The 21,534-nt window shown below is 32.8% G+C and overlaps 2 protein-coding genes across 5 annotated transcripts in view; both read left to right on the top strand.

Annotated features, from left to right (window-relative positions):
* LOC129988316 (zinc finger protein 26-like) overlaps nt 1-21,534 on the top strand; it is a 49,126-nt gene that overhangs the window by 8,851 nt on the left and 18,741 nt on the right. The window contains exon 1 of one of the 4 annotated variants that reach the window (XM_056096519.1): nt 21,358-21,501. The exons of the other annotated variants lie outside the window; for them this stretch is intronic. The gene's annotated coding sequence lies outside the window, so the exon portion shown is untranslated. Of the gene's footprint in view, nt 1-21,357; nt 21,502-21,534 lie in introns of those variants that run through there. 4 annotated transcript variants of the gene reach the window in all.
* On the top strand, nt 1,338-2,024 carry LOC129987655 (zinc finger protein 84-like). Its single transcript, XM_056095612.1, has one exon. The coding sequence runs from the start codon at nt 1,338-1,340 to the stop codon at nt 2,022-2,024; it is 687 nt and encodes a 228-aa protein (XP_055951587.1).

Raw genomic sequence — 21,534 nt, 5'->3', positions numbered from 1 at the left:
CCGAAAAATCTTAAGCCTAGCCTCATTAGTGTGGGAAAAAAAACTGAAGCCTTTCTCATTTGGCGGTGGGGAAAAATTAAAATTTTTTTCGCGGGAAAGTTAGTTTTTAATTAATAACTAAAATTCTAATAAAAAATTCAAAAACAGGACCCAGGTGCACATTCTCGACCTCCAAGGTATACATGTACCAAATTTGGTAGCTGTAGGTCAAACGGTCTGGCCTATAGAGCGCCAACACACACACACATTGAGCTTTATATAAGTATAGATAGATTCGCATGGAAAAAAATTGTTTCATTTAACGGGTGTGTCGCATTACGAGTAAGATTCAAGAACGAATTACGCTCGTTTGGCGAGGTTTTAGTGTAATTTATTTTGTAAATTTCTGTTGATATTCCTAAATCAAACCGAATAGCCATGTGCTGCTACAATTTTTTTTTATAATTAAACAAATAACTAGATAATTAATAAAATAAATAAATACCAAATATTTTATTGTTTTTTGCCGTTGTCAGTAGCTCTGAACGTAACACTGCATAACTTCTTTTTTTTTTTTTAGTTTCCAAGATTGTGTTGTCACGAACCTAATGGCATGCTAATGAGTAAAGCTAATAAATCATCACATCTCTCGGAATAAAAGCGGCAACAATAAGAGAGGTTTGACTTATCAAAGACCTACAGTCTCAACTTGCAATATACAACATATCTTGATGGAATTCAGAACCATGAAATAAAAAATACATCTGTTTAGACATTTTTAATAATGCTATAATTTTTATTATCTATTAGTGCATATGTGTGAGTATTGTTGCTCACATACAAAAAGAGGAAATTTATTCTTATTACCCATGTTATAAAACATTCAAAGTTTACCCTTTTGATTCACTTAATAATAATAATAACCTTCATTTTTGCCATATATGATTAAAGGCTTGTAAATTTTATTCCTCCCGAAAGTTTTATTGGCAAGCTGAAATGAAAAGAGATATCTCTTGCTCATGACATGCAGAAAGAAGTGCTTTAAAAACGCAATTTTCTCTTTTTCCACTTAATGGAGAAACCATATGCTTGCAAAGTTTGTAATATTTTCACAACTTCCGAATTGAAAAAAACGTTTTTTGGTCCATACTAAAGAGAAACCACAATTGTAAATCAATATTCATTTAATGTCTCATACGAATACAGAATCCTACGCTTGCAACTTTTGCAACAAAGTCTTTTCTGTGATTTCCACTTTCAAAACACATTTACGAACGCATACACAAAAGAAACTGTTTACATGCGAGTTTTGCAAAAAACCTTTTTCCAATAGCGGGCATTTAATGGTACATTTGCGTATGCATACGGGAGAGAAACCGTATACATGTGAATTTTGTAACAAAACCTTCTCGTATAAGGGGAGTTTCAAAGGACATTTACGTACGCATACTGGTGAGAAACCATATGCCTGTGAAATTTGTAACAAAGCCTTTTCAGATTGTGGGAGTTGTAAACAGCATTTACTGACGCATACGCAAGAGAAACCCTATGCATGTGAAATTTGTAACAAACCCTTTTCGAATAAGAGGAGTGTGTTTAGACATTTAAGGACGCATACGGGTGAGAAAAAGTATATATGTGAATTTTGTAAAATGCCCTTTGCATATAAGGGTGATCTCACAAGACATTTACGTACGCATACGGGAGAGAAACCATTTGCGTGTGAATTTTGTAAGAAGCTCTTTTTGGATATGAGGCATTTGAAAACTCATTTACGAACGCATACGAAAGAAAAATCATATGCATGCGACGTTTGTTATACAGCTTTTTCTCATAGTGCGAGTTTGAAAAGGCATTTACAGACGCATACGGGCGAGAAACCGCATGTGTGTGAATTTTGTAAGAAACCCTTTTCGGATAAGATGTATTTGAAAATTCATTTACGGACGCATACGGGAGAGAAACCATTTGCGTGTGAATTTTGTAAGAAGCCCTTTTCGGATAAGAGGCATTTGAAAACTCATTTACGGACGCATACGAAATAAAAATCGTATACATGCAACGTTTGTTATACAGCTTTTTCTCATAATGCAAGTTTGAAAAGGCATTTATTTACGCATACGGGGGAGAAACCGAATGCCTGTGAATTTTGTAATAAATCCTTTTCACATGAGGGGAATTTCAAAATACATTTAAGATCGCACACGAAAGAGAAACCGCATGCATGTGACATTTGTGGTATAAGATATTCTCATTCTCTTTCTTTAAAGAGGCATTTGTCAAAGCATATCATAAGAAAATGGAACAATTATATGCCTCCGATGTTCAATAATGCGCTTGCTCGTGGGTGAAGTTAAAGAGAAAGGCTTATGATAATGATTTTTTAGTAAGTTAATGTTTCAAGAAGCAAGGACCAAAAAGGCTTATTATTTTACTAAAATATGTTGAAATAATCTTATAAACATCAGTTGATAGTGGGCTAATAAACACTTGCAATTTCTTGTAATGCCAGATGAGTTTTTTAATGTGAATATATTTTATTCACATGCGTTAAAATGTTTCCAATAAAAATTTGTGTTTTATTGAAAAGTATTATAAAGTAAATTACTTCCCTTTTACTATTGTGTGTGCCTATAACTTGTGTAATTTTTCTTCTGTAACATTTTGTACCTCGTGAAAGTTTCTAATATGCAGAAGTATAATTTTGTACGAATGTGTTTCAATTATGGAATTTATATAGTATGGTTTTCTGCTTCAAATCTGCATCTTGTATTAAACCATTTTACATCGAATTCTTTTTGTAAATTTTTCCTTACATTTCGAATATAAAGTTTAAAATTTAGGCGATGATATGTTTTGTGTTTCATTGTGTATTTGATTTTTGATAGTGTTATTATATAATTGTAGAAAGGTTTAATTTAACGTTCTTTAAGATGATTTCTGGAAAATAATGAATATTTTACTCTCGACATTTTACCGCAGAAGTATTACATAAAAATATTAGATATAAGGTTTTAAAATATATATATATTTTTAATTTAGAGTCTATTAAATTTTTTTTATCATGTGAGAACATGATGTTTTCGTTACAGGGTTTTGAATAATTGAAGGCAACGAATAATTAAAGCTTGAAATCGCGTAGTAAATGAATAAAGCATAAATGGTAATATTCATCTTCACCTGCTTTTACCAGTATTGCGTTATTATTATATATGCTTCTTCGAAAGCAGATGCGTTTTTAAAAGGTGGCCTGCTGTTAGAGACATGAGGTTTTCACCATAGAATCCTACGAGACTCCCCCCCCCCATGGAGTCATCTACTGCGCATGCGCAGATGCTTTTCGTTATATCTCGTAAACTACATATGCTAGAGACAATGGGTTTTTACCATAGTAATCCTACGAGACTATAGAAGACCCTCCTTCCCATGGAGTCATGTATTCCGCATGCGCAAATAGTTTTCGTTATATCTCGTAAACTACATATGTTAGAGGCATGGGGTTTTCACCATAGTAATCCTACGGGGTTATAGAAGACCCCCCCCCCATGGATTAATCTACTGCGCATGCATAGATGGTTTTTGTTATATCTCTTAAACTATATATGTCAAGAGACATTGGTTTTTCACTTAGAAGTACCCTCTGGGGTCCTCTAAGCTCCCCAAAATTTTGGATCTATTGCACATGTGCAGTACAGATTTTGCCTAATATTTTTCAAATCAATGTCGGATCGGTACCATAGAGTTCCTAGGTTCTTGGGATGTCGAAGACGTCAACTTCGACGAGTAGAGTCGAATGACATTTTTACCGAAACTCTGGTCTCGATTCCCGAGATCGAGACCCGAAATTTACTAATTCGAGTTACATTGCACTTGCTCGTATCGTTGGATAGTACTTGCTGAAATGCACGTAACGATATGAGTTTGACGTTGCTACTCCGAGTGATTTGCGAGTTACGCTCTCTCAAAGTTGCAAAAATTTGGATTTTCGAGCGAGGTTTTTGACCTCGTTTTTGCAAAAACTGTGTTTACGACTGTCATCGATACACTCTACTCGATGTTCTCTATCGACGTTATTCTATCATCGATGCTATTACGTTATTAGGAGCCGAGAAATAGAAAAAAAACATGATGTTTTGGTTAGGGGGGGGGTGAAGATCGAAATAACGTAGGCAATGAATAAATCATAAATGGGGCTTCCTAAGTTTTCTCCCGGTGAAACCTTGCAAAGAAAAAAGAAGGAGACGAAAGAGCAAACAGATGCCGGAACAAAACCTTCAACCAACAAAAACGAATGATGAAAATTTAAAATTAGAAGCTGATCGAATTAAACATGAACCTAAAATATTTTTACAACGGGAACGAAAAAAGCGTAAACCTATGCAGTGTGTTGCAGACTCTCAATCGCAACGATTAACGTGTCCATTTAAATTCTGAATCACAGCGTTCAACGCAAAACGTCTCCGTTTCGATTCTGAGTTTCAAATATCGTTTTCTAACTCTAAGCAATTCTTAGAAGGAAAAAAAAAAAATGTTCTGACATAACTCGAAATTTGCAAACAAATTTCAATTTTTTAGAAAATTATTTAAATCTTATTTTGTGTATTTATTACCATTCTCAATTGATTGCAAAATTATTTTTTCTCTAATTTTTTTGTGCATGTGTTCATTCTCGGATTTGGAAACCCTCCCTATTTTTGCGCATGCGTCAGTACGGAAAGTTTATATTGGATTAACTTTGTACTCTCTGTTTCATATAGAGTGAATCCAAAATTCGTCTTAATATTTTCAATTCCAATTTATTTAAAATAATGATATGCATTAAAATCGCAAATTAATTTATACAAATATAAAAATTTTGTAAACTAAAGAAAATAGCCGATATAGTCATAATTATTATTCAATTATTCTGATAATATCAATCAATGGAATTATGAATGGCATTGATTTTATAACTTGTGAGACTTCGTTTCTGCTGTTCTTTCAATTGTATAAACGGAAACCTATCATTCTGAGATTAACTTTCACAGTTTAGAGAAAACCCAGTTCTTTTCTTCAATTATAACAATGTGACTATCATTTTTAAAAAAATAATTTTTATATAGTTTAAAATAAAGACTGTAAAAAATACAATCAGCTATCGGAAATTTTAAGTTATCGGGTGAAAACATTAATTGTTTAAAATCATGTGGCATCAATCCTGTTAGATATTTTAAAATTATTAGGGTTTTTTTTTTTTTTTTTTTGTTTTTTTTTTTCCAATCCCATGCCATAATCTCACTAATTTGCATACTATCAGTGCATGTTTCGTAAATCTTCGTTGGCAACACTGAGTGAAAGGAAAACGTGTTTTTGTTTGTGAAAATTTTTTACTTTTTCCTTTATAAATGCTCTAAGAAGTGAGTTACGTTTTATCTGGCAGAGTAATGAATTCGTGTTTTTAAGAAACACTGCCTCTTCATTTTCAAGCTTGGTCGACAACAAGGTTACGGGCCCAGGACACGCCCACTTTAAAAGGTTAGCAATGAAATTCTCCTGAATCACGCAGTATCTCATCTCCAGCGAGAAAGATAATCTAGTATAAATTATTTGCGATAATGGCAGTTGGAACAATATTTGCAGTTGTACCTCAAGGATCTAAACTAGGGCCAACTTTATTTTCCTTGTTTATTAATGATTTAACATTATGCTTTGCTACACTTTGTTATTTAACACTATGTTGTGCATGTACGCTGATGACACTGCAATACTAGCTAGAAACAAAAATCAAAATTGCATTACCATAGCTTTAAACCGACATATTAAATCTCTTGACGACTGGTTCGTCGAATGGAAAATTGAAATAAATGCTAGTAAAATTGAAGCTATAGTTTTTAATAAAAATAACTGTAAAAAGAATTTCTCCCCAGTTAAAATTAAAAATCAAATTGTCCCGTGGTCTAAGGAATGCAAATATTTAGGCGTTATTCTAGACAGTAAATTAATTTGGAAACCGCACTTTATTTACCCAGCTAAAAAGTTTCGAGACCTAACTCGTAAATTTTATCCCTTAATTTCTCGAAACTCCAAAATGAGTAGACAAAATAAAATGCTTATTTACTCTGCCTACTTGCGTCCAATATTAACTTATGCCTGCCCTGTGTGGCGATATGCTGCCAAGACTAATCTTAGGCTTATAGAACGCCAGCAAAATAACTTAATTAGAAATTTCTGCAATATGAAATACTACATGCCCAATACAAATATGTGCTTTTGCCTAGACTATCCCCCTCTTAAAAATCCATTAAAAAACTAGCCACTAACTTCATTAAAAACATGGATAAGAATGAAAATGAAGCAATAGCTAAAATCCCTAAATATAAACCATCTACAAACTCTATAAGACCCTGTAATATACTACTTTAATTTATCTCAGCCCTTTAGTTTTTCTTCCTAACTTTTATTATTTCAAACTCAAATTAAACAGTATCTCAATAGCCAATTCTAGCGCACAAGCAGTAAAAACTTACTAAGCCCAACGGCAGCGTACCCCCTCACCCTTACCCTAATATCAAACAATCACAATGAGTCCTGACACTCGCCATCTCCAAATCCAGAGGCGGCGATAGCAGGGGGGCAATTGCCCCCCTGTCGGCAGCGTCTTGCCCCCCCCCCCCCATCGGCGAGAGATTCAGAGTTCCGTCGGTAAAAGTGTTTACCACTTCAGGATGGTTGTAGAGAGATGCGCATTATCGAATATGATTATTTAAAAACTGCCTTGAAGTTAATATATTGTAAACAGTCGAAATATCCAAATAACGATTAAAGTGTTTTGACTATATTTGGCAAAATAATCGATAGAGTGGTAGGTCAATAATATGACTTATTTTGCGGACAATTTTTGATAGACCCACTAAGAACTGAATGCAATGGATGTCGAAGATGTTAAGTTCACACATTTTCAGACATCTGGTTCAAATGTCGTTCCTTCAGCTTATAATTTGTACTACTTTTGACATATAACCGAAAATATAACAAGTGAAAAAGGGATCGACAAGGTGATAAGCTCATTTTGTTAGTAATTTTTAATCGGCTGACTATGGACTCAATGCGGTGAGTGTTGAAGACGTTAAGTCGGCAGATTTTCAGGCATTTGATTGAAATGTCGTCCATTTAACTTATAATTTGCACTAATTTTGGTAATATATTCGACTGAATAAGATATCGCATTCTGCCGACAATTTTAACGCGGCCGACTGTGTGAATGTCGAAGACTATACCTGCATATTTTCAGACATTTGATTCAAATGTCGTTCATCAAGCTTTTAATTTTCACTACTTTTGGCAATATATAACCGACAAGGTGTCATGTGAATAGGACATAAAATATGTCGCATTTTGCCAAAAAATTTTGATTGGTCGACTAAGTTTTCAATGTGATGAATGTCGACGATATTAAATCCAAATTCTAAGTTATCTGATTTAAATGTTATAAGGTTCATTCAGCATATACTTTATATTATATTTAGCAGAATAATCAATAAGCTGGTAAGTGAATAAGATGTCACATTTTTCTCGACTAATCTTTTTCTCTTCGGCTCATAGATTATGGAGAAAAAATTATTTTCATCGAACACTTCGATTATTTGCCAGTGGAATTATTAGAGAAAGAATGGAATGGAAAGTGGAATTATTTATTTATATTATAATGAATAGGATGATAGAGTTGTTTTCCATAATTCATCATTCAAATTCAAGTTCTAAAGTTAATCATCGTCTTATTCATCTGATTGTTACTTCCTCGATTACGAAGTGGTAAATTTATTTTATTCATTTCACTATGAGAATTGTTGACTAAAATATAGTTAATGGTTAAACTAAATTTTTTTTGACACGATTGTGCATATACATGCTAAAAAAAAGTTACTTTACTGTAGCGAAATTATGTGGCTTCATTATAAATTACTGAAGTAAGTAAATTGTAATTGTAAGCAAATAATGTTTATTTACAGTAAAATATCTGTTTTCATTCGCAATCTAATTTATCAAGCTACAATCATTACACTTAAGAGGTATTACCGACTACGACTGACGACAAAAAAAATATTTGTGGCATGGTAGCTTTATAGCTACACTAAAAGAATTTAACCAAGTATGCATTAAATTTGTTAAATAAATTACTTCCTAAATTATTCAAATTCTGCATTCACTATTATGACTATGTAATAGGGGAACGTATCGTTTTTATTATTATTTTTTTCTTTTTTCAATTACTATTCGCAGCAAAAACTGTATGATTTCAGATGTTTCTAAATTTTTAATACAGTTTATATAAAGATGCCTTGATAAAAGGATGATTGAAATTGTTATTCATAGAATATTCATAAATAACACATTAACCCCTTGATATACAAATTTACTTAACTTCCTAATTAGATGGCAGATATTATTTGGGAAAATTATTGTTATTTTAATCCCTAGAATAATATAAGGGCATTTGAGGTAATGATGCATTTTCAAGTGATTTTTGCATTTTAAATTACTTACTACTTTCTATTAATTGCAGATTTAAAGTTAAAAATTTAGTAATTCCATAGCGAATATTGTATACGAAAAACCAATGCATGCAATTGAGGGGATAAAACTCACTTTTTTGGAGGAATATTAGCTTGCATTATCTTTAAAATAAAAAAGTACTTAACCATAAGACCGCATGCCTAAAAATGAAGATAGGGGAATTCATATTCAAGATCTAATTGTTTCTTAGTAAAATTCACTGGTTTTTTTTAAGCCTAAATATATTTTGAAAAATAAATGCAAGGGGGCAGCAGTCCATTTTTCATAAGAATATTTTTTCATATCTTACATAAAATAGTAAGTTTGTACATATATTTACAAAATATTTTCTCCAGCATTCTTAAGAAACGACATTATATCTTTTCCGCATTTTATATTGATCATGTCAGAACTGCAGTAATTTTTTTGTTATATTAAATGTAATTTGTTGTATTTTTGTTGCGCACTTATTATCCTCGGATTCGAAACACATCTGAATTCCTGCTCGTTGCTGCAATCCTGATTTAACAAATATTTTAGTTAGGGGAAACTACGCTGAATTTTTCGATTTTCGGTGGAAACATCGAATATTTTTTATTTATTATTTTAGATTTCTGAAAAGTTTCTTTTATGAAACTTTTTATTTGAAATTTATATATATATATATATATATATATATATATATATATATATATATATATATATATATATATATATATATATATAGCTTCTGATATAAAATAAGAGTATCATTTGTTCATTTAGCATGACAGTTCATTCTGGTGCAATCTGTGTTTCTATCTGTATTCAGCAATCTAGAAAGGAATATAACATATTTTTTCTAATTTTAGACCTCAGAGAAATTAAACCTCAACAGGCTCATAAAGAAATAGACTCAAATATTGAGAATTTTTTTGATGGCCATTAAAAAAAAACTTTTTTTTTTGCAAATTCCTTTGTAAAGTTTTAACAAGGAAAGGAAGGATCAGGATCTGAATAAAAAAGAAGCTAAATAATACTTGATTTTCTTTAATTAAATATAAAATTAATTATTATGAATTATTTTGAAGCCAAATGAGAGATATTGTGCTTGCCCCCCTGTCGGTTTTGGCTTGCCTCCCCGTCGGCAAATCTCTGCCGCCGCGTCTGTCCAAATCTCGTTGAAGACGGCCACGGCAAAGTATAGACAGCAAAGCACTGTGAATTCTCTCCTCACCGGGGATAAGCCCCTACCGGGGCTAGGCGCTACGTCAACCCAACCATCAGTCGGAACAAAAATCAAGTTTTACAGACGGAGGTGGGTAGTGCAATTCCAGTTTTAACGCAGTCTAACCGGAGTACTTGGAAGCGTGATGTACAAATCATTTTTATGCATTTTGGATGCTGGGAATTTATTATTAAGACTGAACCAGTGGAGTTAAGGACATATAAGGAGAAGTACTAGTACCAGCTCAGAAAATACAGAACTTATGTTCTGATTTATGCGAATGCAAGTCCTGAGCTCAGAAGTTTGATTGCTGACACATTAGATAGTGCAACAGCGTAGAAGATCCTGAAAGACCACTTTGAGCATGACTAGAGCAAGAACTATCCTATTATTATACGCATTCTTCGGCGCTAAATATCTCCCAGTAGAAGATGTTGGAATCTTCATATCTCGTGTAAAGGTTTTTAGTAAGCAAAATAAAAGTGTAAAACGGTCTTATAATAAAATATGCCCATTTTTTCCTGTGTAAAAAGTATGGTCATTTAAAGATAAATTGTAAAGATATGAACCCTCGTGTAATGTCTCCTAACGAAATTTTTAATACAGTTAATGTTAACCTAAAGTTTAGTGATGCAGAATACAGCTTAATAAAATTAAATGTTCCACCAGAATCTAGTTGTAATTTATCTCAAGATAGTCTAGATAAAGGGGTTTGGTTAACTGAAACGGCTGTAGCAACTCATTTTTGCAATGATAAAAATTTATTTTTGGACTGTTTAGAGATATGCAAATTTGTTAGCCATTGTTGATAAAGATTGTACGGTAGAAGCCAAAAGTTTTTAAATTAAAGTTAGATTCCTTTAATGAAATAACATTGGCTGATGTTTTATATAATCCTAAGTTGAGGAGAAATTTGTTATTCGGTTCTAAGTTAGAGAAACGAGGTGCACACTTCTTGGGTTCTAAATGTAAAATCCAAGTTTATAATAAAGATTGGAATAAATTGTTCTACGCCGTGATAACTTCTATTTTTTTAGACTTACCAAATATATTACCCCAAAGCCTAAAGAGATTAATTCTGCTAGTAATGTAACCTGTACTATAAAGAGTGAGTCACTGGGAATTTGGCATGAACGATTTTGTCGCATTAATAACGAATATATTGTTAAAAGTAGCAGAAATAATAGTGTCAGAGGTCTTCCTGGTTTATCAGATAACACGTCTCATTATATTCCATGTAAGTTAGCGAAATGTAGAAGAATATTATTTAACATCATTTAAAAGACGGGGACCGTCAGATAAGCGGCCATTGGAATTGGTACATATGGATCTTTGTGGTACAATGCCTACATTAAGCCAAGGGGTTAATAAATATTTCTTTACAATAGTAGACGATTATTCTAGAAAGGTCACTGTTTTCCAATTAGTAAAAAGTCGGGACTTTTTCCAGGCGTTCTTAAGATTTCAAAGACGTGCTGAACGCTTTTTACGTAAGAAAATAATCTCAATCGGGACTGATGGGGGACTAGAATTTTAAAATAAAGAGCTTCATGACTTTTTAGAACAATTGGGAATAAATCACGAGTAAACTAACCCGTACACACCGAGCAGAATGGTGTCACAGAAAGCTATAATTTAACAGCTTTAGATGGAATTAAAGCATTACTGAAATCGAGTGGTGTGGAACAAAAGTTTTGGAACGAAGCTTTACTTTGCTTTACGTACACTTGGAATCGTGTATGTCATAAAAATGGAAATAAAACTCCTTTAGAAAAATATTCCGGTAAAAAGTCATCAGTATCGCATCCTTAAACCATTTCGTTGTGTGGCATATGATTGTGTACGCAAACAAATTAGAAATAAATTAGATATGCGAGCCAAATTAGGTATGATGATGGGTTATGCGTTGCATACAAAGGGTTATCGGGTATGGTTGAAGGATGAAAATAAATTAATAGAAATCATAAATGTACATTTCGATGAGAAAATTAGAGCAATTGACATGATTCAAAGTTCTGAACGGTACCCTAAGTTGAATTTTGATGATAAGAACAATTTTGATGCGGTTAGTGATTCATTAGCTAGTCGTCTAATTCCAGAGGCGAGCACGCACTCCTCAACATCACACGAACAACCTGATACATATACTTATACTAGCTTAATCCCATGCTCAGAGATTAAGTGGATTCGAAAAATGGGGAGAAGGGACAATGGTGCGAACATCTATCATGGTATCGAAGGCACAGCAAGGCGTTGAAGGTCGTTTAACGAAATTGAACGGTACTGCCATAAACATAAAATTACTTTTGATGAGAATTTGTTTGGTTTTAGGGGGGTAATACAAATTTAGTATAAACACCAATTTCAACTGAAGATTAGCAGGAAGCTAATTCAGTGGAAATAAGAATTCCCTCTTATCAACAGACAATTGGATGCAAAGAAGAGAAGATGTGATGCAATGGATAGGTAAATCAATGTAATGAACCAGCGTAAGGCTTGGGTTTTGGTTTATTTTCCAGGGAACTCAAATTATTAGGAAACCGTTGGGTTTGTACAGTTAAACGAGATGAAAATAACAAAACAGTTAGATACAAAGCCCCTTTCGTTGCACAGGGTAATATACAATTAAAAGGTGAATCTATTTTGAAGAGGTGTTTAGTCCTGTTGATGATTTCTCCATTGTAAGATTATTTTTCATTATCTGTATATGTTTGTGGAAATGGACTAATATTCATATGGATATAAATAATGCTTATTTATATGCTAAATTAGATACAATGTTATATATAAAATAACCGAAAAGTATGAAACTGAAAGTATAAAGTTTGTCTATTACAAAAGGCAATATACGGTCTTCATCCAAGTGGCCATAAATGGTTTTTAGAATTAGAAAATATCTTGATTAAATTGAACTTAAACAAGTTAGTTTGGTGTAACTGTGTATATTCTTTGAAAAATAATATAATTCTTTTGTTTTATGTTGTTGTTTATAATGGCACTTGCCATGGACAAGCTCGCTGACGAAGTCAGCGATTTTCAGCCAAGGGAGCGTCTCTTGTTTTAGTAGCGCCAACTAGGGCCCAGAGTACGTCTTAGTTACTCACGCATGACATTCGCTTGCACAACCCCTTTTTACATTCACGCATCTCCCAGATAGAACAGATGAAGAACAACAATGCCCGAACCGGGACTAGAACCCAGGTCACAGGGAAGATGTGCTACCCGTATGCCAGGACACCGGCTTTGTTTTATGTGGATGATATAATTATTTTTGGTAAAATAAATATCATCTCGATAATAAGAAATAAATGCCATATTTTGGAATATAAATACCATCTTGATAATAAGAAACTCATTTATCAGTTAATATACATTAATATATACTTAATAATGTATATAATCACTTATCAACTAATAAACACAAATTTATAATGAATATAATCACTTAGTAAACATTAATACATAATTAAGAAACGATTTCATTTGATAAACATTACTCAAATGATATTTCAAATATAACCAAAACTGCTGAATGAAAATTTATAACAAACACTAGAAAAAGTTATATTCATGTAACTAATCCTATTTCAAATAGTTTTGCACATTATACTCTTACCCAAACTTGCGAATACCAATTATTCAACATATTAAGAAAATGATAATAATAATAATAAAAAACATTAAGACAAATATACATAAATATCAAGCACAAATTATTATTATTTTATAGTCATTAATTCCATATTGATATATAAAACAGAAAAATGATATTAGTACTAAAAAAAATGTTTTTCAGTCTATTTTGGTAATAAACAGAGCATCAGCATGCGGCATTTTAGAACTAGGGCAATGTTTTAATATTATGTTGAATCTCTGCAAGGCAAATACCCACCTTTGTAGTCGAGATGACTGAGGAGCGCACTTGGTCAGATAAGGAAGGGGGTTATGATCGGTAAAAATGTGGATCTCTTATCCAAACACAAGGATTTCAAACGTTTTCAAGCTCCAAACTATAGCAAATGCTTCCCGTTCGACCAAGATTGTTGGCTTTTGTTTAATTTTTGACTTGCATAAGCGATAGGGCACATTTTTCCATCAACAGTCTGTGATAAACACGGGCCAATCCCAATTGACGAGGCATCACAATGAATCAGAAAGGGTTTGCTCATATTCGGGGTGTGTAGAGTAGGAGCGTGTAACAATACTGATTTTAATTTTTCAAAAGCAACACTATGCATTTCACACCACGGCAACACATCAGGGCTTCTTTTCTTTGTTAGTTCCATTAATGGAAAGGCAATCTCGGTGAAATTTGCAATATAATCACGATAATAGTTGAACAGGCCAAGAGCACTACGTAGTTGTTTCTTGGTTTCAGGTACGGGCAAACGAGAGATCGTTTCTAACATAGCTGGATCAGCTTGATGCTTTCCTGAGCCAATTATATGTCCCAGGTATGAAATTTCAGATTTCGCGAAAACACACTTTGAAAGATTAACAGTGAATTGCAGCTCTTCCAATCTGCACCAAATGAAGGTGTTTCGAGAGGGAATATCATAGGAAAATATAGCAATGTCATCGATATAAGCACGGCAAAATTCTCTGTATGGCGACAATGCTTTGTTCATTTCCCTTTGAAAAGTTGCAGCTGCATTTTTCAGCCCCAAAGGCATTACCTTAAAACGTTATTCTGCTCTATGGGTCTTAAAAGATGTATAATCCCTCGAATCTTCTTCCATGGGAAGCGAATATAGTACCCCTTCAAAAGATCTAACACACTAATCACATTTGCCTGCCCTATGGAATATATTAATTCCGTTGCGTCTTCCATGGGAAAATCATCGGTTTTAGTCGCTGCATTCAAAGCTCGATAATCTACGCACATCCTGATAGATCCATCCTTCTTGTTTACACAGACTATAGGATAAGCAATGTCAGCTGAGCTCTCTTCGATTAGATCTAGTTTTAGGAGTTCTTCGGTTTGGGAGTCTATTTGAGGTTTCAACGCTTCAGGAATCCTGTACACGTAAGGTTTTTTCCTTTCTTTATCGTCCTCTAATTTTATCTTGTGATGACCAACCTTTGCAACTCTAACTTGTCCGGTAAATATTGAAAAATGATTCCGCAATAAGTTCAGGATTTGACATTTCACTTCCTCAGAAAGATGTCGCAAATCTACTTGATCAAATATCTCTTTCCAGTAACATACATTTTTATAACTGGGGGATTAATAAACTTCTCCAAAGTCTGCATCATCTTCAAAGATCATGCCTACAGCATTAATTCTTGGATAGTATTTCCGGATTTTATTTGCATGACAATGCCGAATTTTTCCATCGCTAAGTTTTACTTTATATGAATGTGGAGGGCAATGCTCGATAACTTCTCCAGGACCAGTCCAACGGGCATACAATTTGTTCGATGAATCAGGTATTAATAAATAAACTTGGTCACCTGGCTTAAATTCCTTAGAAGCGGTTCGGCGGTTAAAATATTCTGCATATGCCTGCTGTTTACCAGAAGCGATGAGAGATGCTTCCTCTGCAGCTCTTTCTAAGTTTATTTTTTGCTCCTGTAAATAATCCACAACTGATTTCTCCATGTTTAACGGAATGGCAATATCACCACACCAGCTCGATTTTAGAACACTGAGAGGTCCTCGTGCTTCACGTCCATACATCAACCTGAATGGCGAAACACCCGTCGTACAGTTAGGAACTTCCCTGTACGCAAAAAGTATATACGGAATGTATTTATCCCAATTACTCGGATCAGTTCTGATAATGTGATGGAGTGAATTTTTGGACACCCTATTATATATTTCTATAAGGCCATTCCCAGCTGGATGGTTAGGCGTCGTAAATCTGGGAGCACAACCTAATCTTTTCGTGAATTCCTGGGGTAACTTAGAAATAAAGTTCGTTTCATTATCACTTGCAATAACATTGGGTATTCCAGTCCGCATGAATACCTCCAATAAAGCATCACACGTAGCTTTAGCCGTTAACGAACGAAGAGGGATAGCCTCCGGCCATCGAGAATGTAGTCCATTAGACATAATACATACTTATGCCGACGAGCAGAAGGGAGTTCAATGGGTCCTATTAGGTCTATATTTACTATCTCAAATGGCAATTCCGGACGGAGAACAGGAGTAATAGGAATTTTATCAATCATTTTTTCCGGACTCCTCAACTGGCATTCTTTACAGGATTTACAAAAGTTTTTAATATCATCTGTCATATTTGGCCAATAAAAACTGTATTTAATTCTTTCACTAGTCTTTTTTAATCCCATATGGCATCCGAAAATTGATTTATGTGCTAATTTAAGAACTTGCTGTCTCTTATTTTTGGACAAAACCAACTGACTCACTTTTTTGCCTAATATTTTATCCCGGTGGAATATTAATTCATCATTCATAAAAAAGTTTCCTTTTCCAAGCGATACATTTTTTCTTACTGACTGCAAAGTATCACATTTTCTTTGTTCTTCTTTCAATGCATTAATTTTGCTTTTCTTATCCAAAGAATCGCTTTCATTTCCGCTCGGTTGTTCTTCGCTCTAACTCGACTAACTCCACAACAAATTATAAATTCATCAAAGCTTTCTTCCATCGGCGCTTTTAATTCAGACGAGTTTTGGGTTCGGCTGTGGTTTATGCTTTCTCCCAATAAGTTTAATACAGAGGGGGGGGGGGGAGGATGAACTGCTCTTGAATTCTATCCGTGATAGCTGCAACTATCTCAATAGGCCTGGAAAATCCTTCGTTGTTTTTATATTTTAATGATATTTGAAAACTCGAAAGAGTAGCGTTAATCCTTTCTCCAAATGCACTTTTTAAAATGATTTTTCCTTTTTCTTTTTGTTCACTTGACACATATTTAGAATTTAAAACTGGTATCATAGCACCTGAGTCAACTAGGGTTTTCAGTTCTCTATTGTCCACACAAATATCAACGTATTGTAAAGGGTTGATATTTAAGCTTTTTTCACCATTAATTAATTCCGACTGAATTTCCGCGGTTAAAATGTCTTCCCGCTTCTTTTCTGCCTCAGATTCTCTCAACTGCGATTTTTTATGTCTATTTGGGCAGTCTCTAGCAAAATGCGACAAACCACAAACGTAACAATCTCTTGTTACTTTTCTTGAATTCGTAGTTTCGTTTTTATGAAAGTTTTTGTTTCTGAATTCTCGTTGAGGCTGGGGTACATATTTCCCTTCCGAAAAATGTCTCTCTTCTCTTTCGTCGTAGGTTTGATGTTTAGAACAGTTATTCTCTTGATATAGTTCTTTCTTTTTCCTCACACTGTTTGATCGCATATTTTCATAATCATCTAATTTGCTTGCAGTTTCGTTTGGATTCGTGAATTGTGACCAAACATCAATAAAATGTTCTTTAATCACCGTAGGTACTTTTCGCTTTATCTGTTCTGTTATGATTAAACCCGACAAACTTTCAAAAGTAGTTATTTCCAATCCTTGAATCCATTGCTCAAAATAATTTTTAAGTTCGTAAGTAAAATCGCACCAGGTAGTCTCCGGTCTTTTAAAATGAGTCATAAACTTTTGCCTGAATTTTTCCGGGCTGAGTTTAAATCGTTTCACTATTAAATTCTTGATGTGGCCACTAATAAACTCTTGATGTTAACTTTCTCGATTGGCTCTCTAGCGATGAGTTGGGTTATATCCGTTGGCAATAATCCTAATAGATGCGACACGTAATCTTCTCGTTTTATTTGAGCCCACTCAGCTTGCCTCTCGAACAACAGCAAATATAAACTGATATCACTGTTCTTTTCATCGAATTTCTGCATCACGTGCCTGAGTTCTGTCTTGGGAGTTGGTAATTCGACATCCACGGATACACTGGAATATTGCAGCTTCAGTTTCTCAAGTTCGAATTCTCGTTCTTCTTGTGCCTTTTTCTCCTGCAATTCCCGCTCTTCTTTAATTTTTCTTTCTTCAAATTCTCGTTCTTCTTGCTTTCGTTTTTGATCTTCTTTCTCTCTTTTCTATCTTCTATGATAACTATCATTTGTTTCTTCACAAACTCTTCCTCGTAATTTTTACTTCCAGTGATTAATTTTTTTAAGTCCACAATTTTCATCTCTAATGAAATAGTTTCACCCAGCTCTTCCGCCAACAACTTTAAATCTTCCTTTTTCGCACTGCCAAGGAAGGCCATATCGATACCAAAAGCACACCTTTATCGAATAAAGTTCGATTTCAAGTTTGTCAAAAATAGCACTCGTTTCTCAATCCTGTCGTCTGCGCCAAATGTCGTGGCTTGTTCGTGAGTGCTTTGAATAAATAGACAAATAGAAAACTTAACAACAAATTTATTGCAGATTCGTTCGAGTTACTCTGCTCAGTAACTCCCTCTTCTCCAAGAGCCAACATTCGAATGACCTAACTCTTTTAATTACACTTGCGCTAGTTGTTTAGCGCCATCTATGAACGTTTATTTCCTAACGCTTCAAAATCCAATCACTACACTTTTATTAAATGAAAGTATAAAATTAAACAACTTTCTACAAATATTAAAAATTTTCAAGACCTGAGGGTCTCCTTTGCAAGTGCCAATAACTTTGCCTACTCAATAATCCTGCCCTTCCACCCCACACCCTGATTAGAATTATTCAAATAATATCTTTAGACTGATAATATTACATCCCCCTTATTGTAGATTCAAATTTCTTGAAAATTTAATTATTTTTATTAGAAATGGCTTTAAGGACAAGTTTCGATATGCCATTCATTCGGACATTCTTAAACAATTTGTTTTCATGAAAACCATGTGCATGTTGCAGACATTTTGCTATTAAAAAAGTCTGGTTATTTCACAATGAGCCCATAGTTTGCAGAAGTCCATCGAGATTAATATAAGATTTCAAGAGCAAATGAATTTAGAACATTAGTTTCTTTACTAAAAGAAATAAAGTCGGATTTCTGTTATTGTATTGCAGGAGAAACTCTTGCTGTAACATTAAAGAAGTTTTTAAAGAGATGTTTTATTTCCTCATAAGGATATCAGTAAACATTCATTTTTATTTCTATAATTAACTTTACGCTATACTATGCTTAAAATTAAACGCGCATCATTCATTCAAAAATTATAGCGTAAAATTTTCAGTACTTAATTTAAAAATTTTAATTCACAGAATAAGATTTTCCTCCAAGAATAAAAGTGAATGTATATATATATATATATGCATCCATCAGTCTGGTTTACAGGATAGACCACTGTATTGGTTTATCCGTCTTTTATTCATTCATTTTATTGGTTTATCCGTCTTCATTTTGCGTGTTTTAAATCTATTGAAAAATATATGTATAAGTCTAAGATAGCATGTGTGTTTTATTGTCAAGATTTTACGTTTATATTTACGTATGCAAAGATAAAGTTTTTATGTAAACATGAATACTAGATTTTTAAATATGAGATATGATGTATTTTTATAACTATATTAGGTTTGCTAGGTTATTTATTTCATATGTATATGAATTATTTATTTGATTACCGAAATTTCGATGAACAGGTTTAATTCCAAATAGTAAGAAATTTATCATTTGTTAAATTCTCTTATTGACTTATGTATTATTAATTAGATGAAATGTACATTTAACTTAACAATTTACTTCAAAATATTTGGAGTCGTCTATGATGGTAGTAGTTAAGTTCAAGTATATTTTCATAGAATAGAATTTCGCTATTTTTGATTCTTTTTTAAATGTTATTTATTTTAATTTTAGAATATTTGGCATACTTTGACTGTGAATGAATAATTCAGAGAATTGATATAATTTGCAAACGTTTTTGATATATTTAGTCGAATATTTTAAACTTCTCACCTTTTGCGACCAATTAATTAGCTATGAAATGGGTTGGTGAAAATTTCAATTGTTTCCACAGCAAATCATTCTTAAAACCCAAATATATATATATATATATAATATAATATAATATAATATGCGTTACACTGTTTTTAGCTTTACTTCGCTTTTCATTGGACATTTTTTTCTATCTACATTTTACGCATATATTTATTTTTTCAATTATATCACAAATGAAAGCAGCAACATTTTAAAATGGTGGCATTTAAAAAAATTTCAACATTGCTTCATTCTGAAGTTAAATTTTATTCGTAAATACGGAAAATATCAAAAAATGTATCACAAACTTACTAAATATTGAAACCTACTCATCATGAAAAAATAAACCTTATCTTCATTCCTGGTCACAAAGATAGTAGGGAAAAAAAAAGAAAAAAAAGAAACCAAGATAAAATATTCGTGCGATCAGTTTTTTTGAGTTTCTTTTTAACAGTAAAATATATTGCTACAAAATAAATTTAAAATATTTGAAAAATGTATTAAATATAGAAAGAAAAATTATATGGTAAAAATTTTATATCATTAAAAAGATAATTTTTTGAATTTTAAGATGCTGTAGAAATGATTTTTCAACTGTAAAATTTCTTAATGTTATCCTGAAAAATTAAATATTTCTCTTAATTAATATTCTAATTAAAAATTGCTCCGAAAATAACTTTTCTACGCTCCAAAGTACATATTTACCACATTTGATAGGCATAAATCAGACGACGGTGTTTTTTATACAGATGCAGCACATATACACAGAGACAAACAGACAGAAGCTTTTTCCTTTAAACATCAAAATTTAGTTAAAATACCAATACATTTTTTCGCCAAATACTCTTGCCAACATATAACATGTATTTTCAGCAAACCTAGACTAAGCACTCCTTACTCACTTTTTTTTTTTAAGAGCTACGCTTGATTTATTTGACTTTTATAGATAAATAGTATACTGCATTATCTTTCATTGTTTTTTCGAGACAGAATTATGAAATGATTTTCTTAAAGAAAAAGCGCTTTAAATTCAGAAATTTTTAATGGAATGCATCTTTAACTGGAAATAATGGCTATAATAACGAATATTTTTATGAATAATAGTTATGTTAGGGAGCATTCAGTAGCATGAAATTACTAATGATTCTATTAATTAGTAAGATTACAGTATTGTGTTCAAATTAGCATATAATTATATAGAATATTTCATGATAAATAAGAAAAAAAAAGTACAGTTAAAGGAAATAAATCTACATTTAAATATTAAAAAAAAAAATAATAATAAAGAGTGAATAAAATTTTTTAATCTCTTACTTTAATTTGGTTTCTTTTTATCAATTCTTTTCCTTAATTAGTAGCATAATTTCGTACATAACTTTTTTTCTTTATATATTTTAATTATCAACCAAGAAAAGAATGCATTAAAGTAAATCCTGCATGAGAAATGCCCTTCCACCTTGGTTTATTATAATTGATTAATTTGTCATACATTATTTCTTGTTCCTGGGTTTTTTTTTTTTTCCAAGCTTATTTTTAATGCCACCACAGCCCGAGAGTTAGTTTTAGAAACGGGATCGAAAAAAATCGTCAGCTTTTCCGTACTGCATAGAAACAAAGTGGCAACATGCCTTGGCGGTACACTTAAAGCCATAACAAATGCATGTATCGGTACGCCATAAAAAAATACGTTACTGCGCATACTGCTTACGCAGGACGCTCTGTCAGGGTTTACAAGAGAGAGCTGTGCACAGAGTAGCAGAAATTTGATTTGGCGATACGAAATGTAAACAAATAGCGACATCCCGTTGTTGAACGCTGGGATGACAGACAGCCTTTGTAGCTAAAAATCCCTAAATCCCCCTTATTCAAACAAACAAATAACGACATCCTGACCATCCATAGTAAGGTAAGAACCGGCGGGATGAATTGTAACCTTATT

Source organism: Argiope bruennichi, chromosome 10 (genome assembly GCF_947563725.1).
Source record: "Argiope bruennichi chromosome 10, qqArgBrue1.1, whole genome shotgun sequence".
In the NCBI taxonomy this organism is placed as follows: domain Eukaryota; kingdom Metazoa; phylum Arthropoda; class Arachnida; order Araneae; family Araneidae; genus Argiope; species Argiope bruennichi.
The sequence above is the reverse complement of the archived record's forward strand: the minus strand, read 5'-3'. Positions and strand labels throughout refer to the sequence as shown.